The 10,445-nt window shown below is 39.6% G+C and overlaps 1 protein-coding gene across 2 annotated transcripts; it reads right to left on the bottom strand.

Annotated features, from left to right (window-relative positions):
* Positions 1-2,678: 2,678 nt before the first annotated feature.
* LOC130185365 (transmembrane protein 235) lies at positions 2,679-10,293 on the bottom strand. Of its 2 annotated transcripts, none has more exons than XM_056401806.1 (4): positions 9,715-10,293; positions 8,440-8,517; positions 7,774-7,928; positions 2,679-4,495 (listed from the first exon to the last, which is right to left on the bottom strand). In XM_056401806.1, exons 1-4 carry the CDS (start codon positions 9,911-9,913, stop codon positions 4,370-4,372), a joined length of 558 nt encoding a protein of 185 aa, XP_056257781.1. In that variant the 5' UTR covers positions 9,914-10,293; the 3' UTR covers positions 2,679-4,369. The 2 variants fall into 2 exon arrangements, with proteins under 2 accessions (XP_056257781.1, XP_056257780.1); XM_056401805.1 differs by having other exon boundaries at positions 7,774-7,911; positions 9,715-10,285.
* Between the last annotated feature and the right edge of the window lie 152 nt (positions 10,294-10,445).

Genomic DNA, 10,445 nt, shown 5'->3' with positions numbered 1-10,445 from the left:
CTTGAGGCAGTGATATAGTCACTTTCTGTAACATTTCAGTGAGTGGCCTATTCATCATAATGATGACAGAGCTACTGACAGAAACCTGATGGCACCCACTAACATGCTTACATACAGTAAATCACTAGATGATTGTATGGCTTACACCAGTATTGAGATAATTATTTTAGACAATAACATGGTTTCCAACCTTTGCCCAATGTAATCTTCTTTTTTTTTCTGTAGTATATATGTTGTATAATGGGAATGTTGTATGGCCATATATACACACATACAGTAAAAACACATTAAGGTCCAGTCCACACTGAGTGCTGATGTCAACAACTGTCTGATGGAGAAATAGCTACAGTATCATGTTCACAGACTTAAGTTGAGGTGAGCATAAGCAACGCTAACTGAATTGGACTGAATCAAAATGTGTTTGAGAAATCCCAGAAAAGATAAGCATCTAGTTAAGCTTGGTATCATAGGCTGTGCAGGAGTCCAAAACTTTAGGGTGTTCTCCAACAACAAGAGGATTGATTTATAAATGCATTGATTATTACATGGTCCAGAGTTTCAAAAACAGCTGCCCAGGGAAAGGTTTTGAGTGAGGTAAGTAGTTCTGACAAAATAAGTTGTGTTTCTTCAATAAATTCTTAAAGCTGAGAGCCTAGAGGTTGTCCAAGTCAAAATTACTGCACTCTGTCAAGGACAAGGCCACAAACTAAAGAGTAATGGCTTAGCACCAACTTTGGTGTTCTTCTGCCAAAGCGGATTGAATTATTATGTTTCATAAAAGTTTAACGGGATTTCAGCAGGCCTAATATATAAAAGGGGGGCTGCAAAACTCAGCCACTGCACTTTGGTCCTTCCTTTATAGCTCTCTGCTCTCTGTACCATCTGAGAGAGGATTACTGGGCAGGAAGCTGCCAAACAAACAGCTGAGTGGACACAATATTTCATGGTTTGGATTCTGATTCACAAGCTGAGTCACATTAAATCATGTTGCAAATCACATTTAGGCAAACATAAGCACACCTTTCAATATAATGTCTATCTCTACCATGAGCACCCTTGGCAAAACATTGCTGTTCCCCCTGCAGTGTGGAACAGTGCACTTTAGAAGTGCCTTTATTGCAGGCTCACATCTTGGGGTCACAAATTCCACTTAGAACACTATTAGTTGAAAGTGCATCTCACATTTTGGCCTGCAACTCTTAAATGTCCCATATTTTGCACTTTTCTGGTGTTTTATTTAAAGTGTTGATATCCATAAGAAGATATACTTATACCACAAACCATCCAATTTACATCTCCTTTCTCTGGCTTCTCTCTGGAGCTCTAGCAACAACAGGTCAGTAAGCCAATCAGAAGCGAGGCTCGGAGCCTCTCCTCTGAGTGGCTGCCTGTTTTCTGAGTGATTGAATAAAAATATAGCAGATTTTATTTTAACACTCAGAGAAACCAAATCCTGCAAGGTTGGATAGTGGGGCATGGCTGAGAGCAGGGCATGTGTAGTTGTGACAGACAGTCCTGACAGCTTGTTTTAAGGCTCAGTTTCTGAATACAGACTGTGTGGATTTCTCTGTGGACTGAACATTTTGATACTTTCACAGTATTAATATATAACCTAGACCTGCTTTATAATCAAAAAAGACACAAACCTCTCACTTTTTATAATATGGGACCTTTAAACTATCCTATGTGTCAAATGTTTTTGCCAAATGACAAAATCATGGATGTAGTCTAGACAGTTTCAGTCAATTCAGTTAGTCAGCACTCTTCTTCATATATAACAAGTGGTTTCTTAGCAGAATTTTTATAAAACTAAGGCATGGGCTGAATTGAGATTTCTTAGACTGCTGCTACTGCTACATACAGTCATTGCTCATAAATTACAATGTATGAAAGTTGAATAAGCGTATCAGTTTCTTGGAAAATTCCTGTACAGCTGTCAGGAACTCTCGCATCATACACTATGGATCATTCAGCTCTATGACAAAATTGTCAGTGAACAAAAACAAAAGGAGGTAGGCCTATCATTGCAAGCGCCTCCTCCAATTATGATCAAAATTGATCAAAATTGATCATTATGTCCGTGTGCAGTATTCTCTGCTTCAAACACTTTCCCCTCAACCCTGCATTATTGCTCACATTCTCACTTGTGTTTTGCATAGCAAATAAAAATTGTACTAAATTCAGTCATATGAAAAAGAATATGGGAAGGTTAAAAACAACAAATTGTTTCTCCTGGATTACCTAAACTTATACAAAAACACTGCACTGTGCAAATTCATATTAAAAACAACCAGCAGAAAAGCCTGGATGTGAGTGATGTTTATGGATGGCAAAGGCCACTAGTATTGGAATGGCTAAAGTTTAATGAGTTCCCTGTAGAGTTTTCTTTCTTTTTTTTTAGTTTTTTTTTAATGTTCCCTCTTTAAATGCATGCGCTTGGATGCTTTGGAACCTGCATGATCTTATTTCACCTTTTTTATTGGCACATTCCCACCTTTTACTGCATGGTACAACACAAAAGATAGTAATATAGTGAATATTATGAGCCCATCTTTGTGTTAAATTTCACTATTGTCACAGCGTTTCCAAAGGTTTGAATGTTATAAACATATAAATTTTGGAATGGATGTAACTTTTATAGGCAGCAGTGTTAAAACATATTAAGCCGACACTTTTGAATTCTTCTAGGCTGTGAGTGGCTACTCTTTACACAATCGCTTTTCTGTCTGGCCTGACTCCTGGTGCGCTTCATGTACATTCAGAGGCAGGCAATTTAACCTGAGGCTCAGTGGCTGGGTATTGTAGTCAACAGCAAAATTGTGTTGTAAATAGAAAATACACACAGTGCATGACAAACACATCTCCATAATGTTTTAGATGATCTTATTGTCTCACAACACAAAAATCTTCAGGACACGGGAAATTTCATTACAGAGTCAGAGCGTGTCACTGATATTGGGAATCATTTGATCAATGCGTTCTTTTTCCATACAGTATGTATTCACGCTGCAGCTGGATGGATGTTTCATTGCTTTTCTGTCACAGCTAACAATAAAAAGAATCAGTTATGAAAGCATAAGCAAGGTCTTGTAATCATTGGGAAACGAGAACAACAACAACAACAACAACAACAAAAACAACAACAGCAGCAATACATACTATGGCATTCCAAAGTGCTAAAAGTTGCATTTTTACAGTGCTCTTTTTACTGCCAGTATGCAGAGAGGAAACGTCTCATTTTGGACAGCACAGAGAGAATAGTACAATATCTAGCTGTTAACTACAGCTAAGAAGGCAGCACATGCACAAATTCTGTACTGCCGAAACAGCTTGCATGATCCCCAAGAGTGCACTTATCTTCAGCCCAGTTCCCATGATTAATGGATTCACCAGTCGATGGGTACAGAAGGTTGTTAGCAGTAGGGACAAACTAACATTTTAGATGTTTCTCTAAAAGTCACGACACTCAGCAGCCAACATGGTCTTAACTTCCACATAAAGCAAATGCTAACTGTTTTTTAAAAGCTGTAAAATGCAAATTACTCCGGAATATGGAGCAACAGTGCAGCAGCTGGTCTATTATGAAATACTACACTTACCACCTCTGATTTTGCTGAGTCTGTGTGGCTCTATTGCTTGCTGCAGAATCAGCAATGTTTTCACTTGAATGATATACTGGGATATGTATTCAAATACAGTACAACACATCTCACAGAAAACATATTATTTAATAAAATGTGAACCCCAGACTCTGACAGAATTGCCTTTGCAATATCATAGTCATTAGCTACACAAATATATGGACTCGAATATGGCAACACAAGGCTGAAATTACTGAAACACATTAAAAGAAGAACCAAATAATAATTCTGCATTCATCTAATCTGCAGCAATTACTCTGTGAAAGGTTAGCCTCTTTTTTATGTGTTTCTGTGACCACATCTATAACACCATTGTGGACTGGGACAATGGACAGAAATTGATACTAAAAGGATGAAAGGTAGCCAGCGACACAACAAACCAGAGAAAACAATGAAGAACAGATGTACAGCAGTGGTACTTATTCAGCATCTATGTATCTATGGCTGCAGTTACGCAAAGCCAGCTTGCATCTACATTTTTTTGTCTTGGTCCTCGACCCACTTGTTGGACTACAATACTCTTCTAAGCCGTACCAAAAATAAATGAATAACAACAGCAATAAAATACTATCCAACCTGTGGGCCTTTTAGCTTCACTCACTCCACAATCTATAACATGGCGATGGCTACACCAGAGTCATAATGTCCCTTCATTTGAGTTATCCTGGCAGCGAGCATGAGCAGGAGTCCCGTGGCCACTTCCAGGCTGTAGGAGAGCCAGGCTGTGGCTAAGGACCAGCCGAAGGACACGTCCACATAGGCGAGGTTCTCCGGGGACACGGTCTGCTGGAACTCCTCCATGGCCTGGTTGGAGTATTTGATGTAAATGCTGACCCCGGAAAGCGTGAAAAGACCTGTTGGTGCACAAAGACAGACAGATGGTACCACTGGAGAAACCCTCCAGATTTCAACACATTCTCGTGTACCTGTAATATGAAAATGGATCCATCTTGAGGCACTGAAATGAAGAACGAGGCTCACACCATAATTGCCATTAACAACCTTTTGCAATGAGGTCATTAAGGTAATAATGCATTACGCAAATAATCTTTTACAGTCCAATTTTCTTCACACAACCAAGTGGATAGTATTAGATGATGTAGACTTAAACCTGTTAGCCCATTAATGAGAAACAATTAGTATAATCTTCAAGCATTAATGATTTAAAGCACTTTTAAGAAAAGCTATTTTTCTCATTCATTTGCAAATTATTCCTGCAAGATGCTTCTACATTTAATCAGATCCTTTACTCTACAGGAGGAAGGTGTGGTGTAAGTATGAACCCTTTTCACTGTGTTTTGTTTTTGATTTTTATGGTTCCCAAACAAACAGATGAAACGTTACACATGACAATTATCACAGAGGTGAGATGACAACAATAACTTAATTAACGCCATCGAATGTCAATTGCAAAATACCTTAAATGCAGAGTGTTGTGCCGAATGGTACAACATGTACAATTCAGACTGACCTTTAGTGTGGCACCATGGAAGGCAGAACCACTGCACACTGTGTCCTGCAGCATTTAACTGCTCTTAATTACAGATCGTTTTAAATTGCAACAGGGGGCTTTCTCATTGTCCATCAAGTAGTGTGCTTTATATGTCAGTAAGAAAGACAGAAAGAAAGAAAGAAAGAAAGAATGAAAGAAAGAAAGAAAGTACATGAGCAAGTCGTTTGTATATATAGACCTAAACTGATGATTGTAGTTGAAGAACACTTCTTTGTGCAAGTACCAATGAACACAGTCTTTCTTGCAGGATATTATTGCTCCGGAATGGGCCAGATTTCAGATGACATCCATTTTGTATGTATAATCTCCAACATACTTGTATGATAACCAGATGGAAGGCATACTTCCCCACTGCATCACCTTACCCAGATTGGGGAAACCAGGACATCTTCCTGGAGCCACACCTTAGAGAGGAACATCTGGTGACCGGGTCTTAGCCTATAAGGTCTGGTTGGGTACAGCCTGAAGAATTTATATGGAACTACCACGGTGAGGGACCACCACCTGGACAGGCACTGGGTTGGAGTGCACTGTAAACTGGGTGGCAGGGACCTGAGCGGGCCAATCCCTGGTGTCACAGACTAGGTCTCGGGACCTGGGTGCCTCCCATTGGAGGTCTCGTCCAATCTTGGATTTGCTATACATCTATCCTGCTCACTTAGAAATTTAAACATTTCAATAGGCTGAAGGCTGCATTTCAAAACAACCCTCAGTTGCAGAGTCTGAGCTGAGGAAGTAGTAAATATTGTCCAAGGTGGAAATGTCAGTTTTTTCCAGATCTCAAATTCACAGAGGCCTGTGCATCAGTGCTGCAGTACGTGATGCGAGTGTTCAGAGTGGGATTTCAAAGAACTATTGATAACATAGCTCAACATAAAACTTGTGTTTGGATATACCATCTCTCATACTAAAATTTCAAGCTCAGAAATAGATAGCTCATGCATTAAATAAGAAGGAATAAAAGCAGAACAAAACATTGAAATCCATTATCTCTTTCTGTTTGCCTAATATCAGGGGTGGTTTGAAAGTGCAAGAGCTTAGTGCTCGCAGGTCCTTTGAAGTAGAGATGTGGACAGGACATTCTGTGCAAAGCATGAAATTAGCTGTCTCTACTGTGGGGCATGGGAGGCTTGGTCTGTCAGCAGAGGTGGCGCAGAACACAATGAGCCCCTCAACTTCTGTGACAGACTCATGCATTCACTCTCAACCTTACACAAACAGATATACAAACTCATTCCCTTTGAGTTCAGACCTAAGCAAATGCATTATTTGATAGATTCTATATTTCTATATTTATTGTGACTGCCCAGCAGCTGAACCCTTCCCAGTCAAGGAAAGAGAGCAATCTTTTTGTTACTGTATTGCTGATGAAAGCGTGTCCTGCTGTTTAAGGAAACAGCTGATCAGGTCACGGTTCGGTCAAACCAAGGGCATTTTCTGCTCAGTGTCAGTTTTATCTTGGAACTCCATTTATATTGGTTCAATTTATAATTTTCAGCATTCAATATTCTCTTGTATGGTCTGATACAAAATCATATGAACTATTTCAAGGGCAATCACAATTACACTTTGGAAAGATGTATATCTAATGTGCCATTTGCTCACAATCAATTTCTACAAAAAGAGAGTTTCCTTTTTGTTATTTTCTTGATATTTTATAGGGAATAGCACAAGAGAGAGTCTACTGATGATTCCACAGGGGAAGTCTGACTGAATTGTTCAATCAAGGACAAGCTCTTTGTGGCATTTCAGTAGATCAGCAATCACTCCACCTGCTGTGATCAATAATGTAAATGTTTGCAGTCTAAAATGATACTCAGGCTCACCAGGAACCAGCTTGCAATTATGATTTATTTTATGCATATCTGATTGCTATATGCTAAGAAGTCAACTATTTTTATTCACACCATTCTGGTTACCATCTGGAAAAAGATGTCAAAACTGACTATAATTGCATCTGAATGCCACGAGTCCATCTTGGAGAGTCTATTCTCAACTTCAGGCAAAAGTGTTGCACATGTCACACGAGTCTAACAGTGTTATGTGTGTTATTTCCTTTTCACCATAAAATCCCCATCACCACCGACTCTAACTGTGTGAGAACACAAGGATCATTACCTAACTCAACTCAACTAAGTCATTTGGGGCTTTTAATGTCCAAACAGAGATATTTAATATGTAGCTGCAGATACGAAAGTATTTTCAAGTCAACTGCAAGATATAATATTTACACAATAAGTATAGCTGTTCAATTATACTGTTGATATCTAGAAAGGCTGAAATGAGCCTCTAGTTGTTGCCTTTAGTCTGAAGTGAATCAGAAGTGAGTGAGAGCAGCTGAAATGGAATTTCCAAGGTTTTTTAAGTGAAGTTAAGACACACACACACACACACACACACACACACACACACACACACACACACACATACACATGTATGATGAGCCACCCACGCACTTTCTCTTGCGTTGTACATCTTACTTACATACCAAGCAAAGGATATGCTTCAGACCAGCCAAGCACAGAGCATATGCCATTGCTACAGAAGGCTAAGGAAAAAAACAGAACAAAAATCAAACAAAAGGAAAACAAAGACAACAGCAATTCTGTGTGAACTTACTGCAGAAGAGAAAGTACGTTGCTGATCCAGCCAGCAAGTTGGGGCTGTAGGCCAACGAACTGACAAGTCCAAAGATCCAGCCAAACACCAGCAGGACCAGGCTAAGGGGCAGCACGATGACCACCACCCTGTGTAAGCCTGCAGACACACATGTGCTACATACAATCAAGAAAAGGTTACAGTGCTTAAAGATTTTAAAGGAATAACCTGTGATTTTTTCTCTCTTGTCAATTCAGGATTTGGATTTTACAATACTGCTGCGTGCAATCATGTGCAAAGGCAGTTGAGATTTTCAGATTGATTTCTATCATCTAAGGAGCTATTGGTTTTCATTTTCATTGTCAGTGGGGTATGAAAATCTGCCTACAGTGGACATCTCTGTCGAGGTGGCAAATACATACTATGTTTTTTTTTAACTCTAAGGACACTGTCATCCAAAATTTGTTTTTCTTTTTCGCTTTTATTAAAAAAAACAAAAAAAAACAAACTCACAGTGTTCTTTGCAAAATGACAATGTTTTCTCAATGTTTGTCTCCTGGATGTGACTGTCTGACAGCAAAGCTTATAAATGCAACGGCTACCCAGACCTGTCAATTACCACTGCCAGAAATCACTTTCTTCCTTATAAATTTCACTATACCTCAGCTGATAAACAAAGCCACTCACCAAGAAGGTGCCTTTCTGCCTCTGACAGGCAGGATATATTTGCCGTGAAAGAGGGGATGACAGAACTCCTGTTTGCTCCTGAAAATGTCAAGGGAAAAGGTTACACATGACAGGACCGCATGGACCGAGCTGGAGGACTCTGCAAAACTAGATAAGGATACCAAATGTGATACCAAATGATATTTTGTCTTAGAGCAGTACAAATAATTATCAGTATCTTGGGAAATATAACATACTGCATGAAACAAATTAAAGACACCTCTGGCGGACACATTGCACCTGACCCCTGCATGTGTTGACAGTTTTGCACCTAGAATTTGTGATAGTGACTGTTTCGCTTTTGCCAGCATGTCACAGGTGAGCACTGCTTGAAGTGCCTCAAACACTATGTTCTCTCATTACTTGCCATTAACTAGGTGGACTATTGTGTGCCACTATAGCAATGAATTGGTTCTCAAGCTGGGCAGCCAACAAACAGATAATTTTGCAGCTGTGACTCCAAAAAATAACCTTTTCAATCTGCAACCTCCTGTGTGTTCGCCTGCAGCTGCCTGCAGGAGCTGATACAGTTGCTACAGTTACTAATGCTAATTAGAAAAAAAATGGACATCATGGATCTATTATTGCACATTTACGCAGCAACTGTGTTTCATTATCAGAAACTGAAATTTTAAGAATCTTATTTAGGAGTCAATAATTCTGCATATGGCTGTCTGTGTCATTTATTTCTTCAAGCAAAACTCACTGGGATGTCACCTCCTCTGTGCATCAGTGTCGCAAAACTAAGAATCACTTGCACCCGAGTTCTCCACTCCCCTGAGAGTGGAGTGAAGAGGGGAAAAAAACGAGGCACATTAAGCTTCTGCCATGGACTGCTGCTGGCAATCGAAGACTCATGATCCATGACAAATGCACTGTATGAACAATATTAGAGCTAAACAGCATCACACGGTATCTTTCCTTTTTGTCCACATCAGAGAAGATCAATAGTACTGGTATTCGCACGAATCAAAACAAGCCTGCAATCACACGCGGAATTACAGTTATTGCAAGTCAATTCGAAACAATAAACCTTAAGAACCCTCAGGGCGTTTTACGCACAACAGTATTAATGCCATATGATAAATGTTTCTCAAAATTACCCCGGCGAAACAGTGCAAAAGTTATTCTGGAAAAATAAGGATTGCAATTTTTATTACAGCTCACACACCATACTTGAGGCATACCCTCTGAATAAAAGCTCACACAAACTGGGTTTATGTTGAATTGACATACCTTCATTAATTCTCCACAGTCCAGAATGTGAACTCAGATCGTCTGAACCTGTGTAGTTGGGCTTATTCACGTCGATGATGTACCAGTAATCAGTCCCAATTGCCACAGCGAGGAGGCAAAAACTGAGCAAACCTGTAAACCCAGCAGAAAGAACCACCACTCCGTACCTCATTATATATGGTCCACACGCAGAGCGCATTAACTCTGATCTCCAGTGGAGTGTTTTTTTTCTTCTTTTCTACACTGTAATCTCCATCAACGCTCCAAGATGTGCGATGCGTAAAAGCTGTCCAGCTGGATCCTTCCTCGTAAAGTGCTGGTTCCCCATGGCTACCATGGCCAAAATGTAGTTTAGGGTGGAAACTGAGAAACGCCACATTTCATTTTATTGTTTCCAGTTTAAAAAAAAAAAGAATAAATAAATAAATAAATAAAAATAATATAAGAGAAATGCGCATTTCTCTGCGCTAGTATTAAACACACTGACTGTGGCTGACCGCAGCTGTGGCGCTCCTGGATTGATCCAGTGTCTTGCTGTTGGAATAAAACACCACTCTTCCGGTGCTGTGTTTCAAAATAAATCTCTAACCGATGAACGTGTTGTGAGGGTGCTTATATATTTTACATATAAAATAGCCCGTATCCGGCCATAGTTTAGTAATTTCAAGTATTTGACTACTTCACTGTAGCCTAACCCAATTGTATCCTGTTTCTAACGGTGACTGTGGCTG

This window comes from Seriola aureovittata, chromosome 17 (assembly GCF_021018895.1).
Source record: "Seriola aureovittata isolate HTS-2021-v1 ecotype China chromosome 17, ASM2101889v1, whole genome shotgun sequence".
Classification (NCBI taxonomy): domain Eukaryota; kingdom Metazoa; phylum Chordata; class Actinopteri; order Carangiformes; family Carangidae; genus Seriola; species Seriola aureovittata.
The sequence above is the reverse complement of the archived record's forward strand: the minus strand, read 5'-3'. Positions and strand labels throughout refer to the sequence as shown.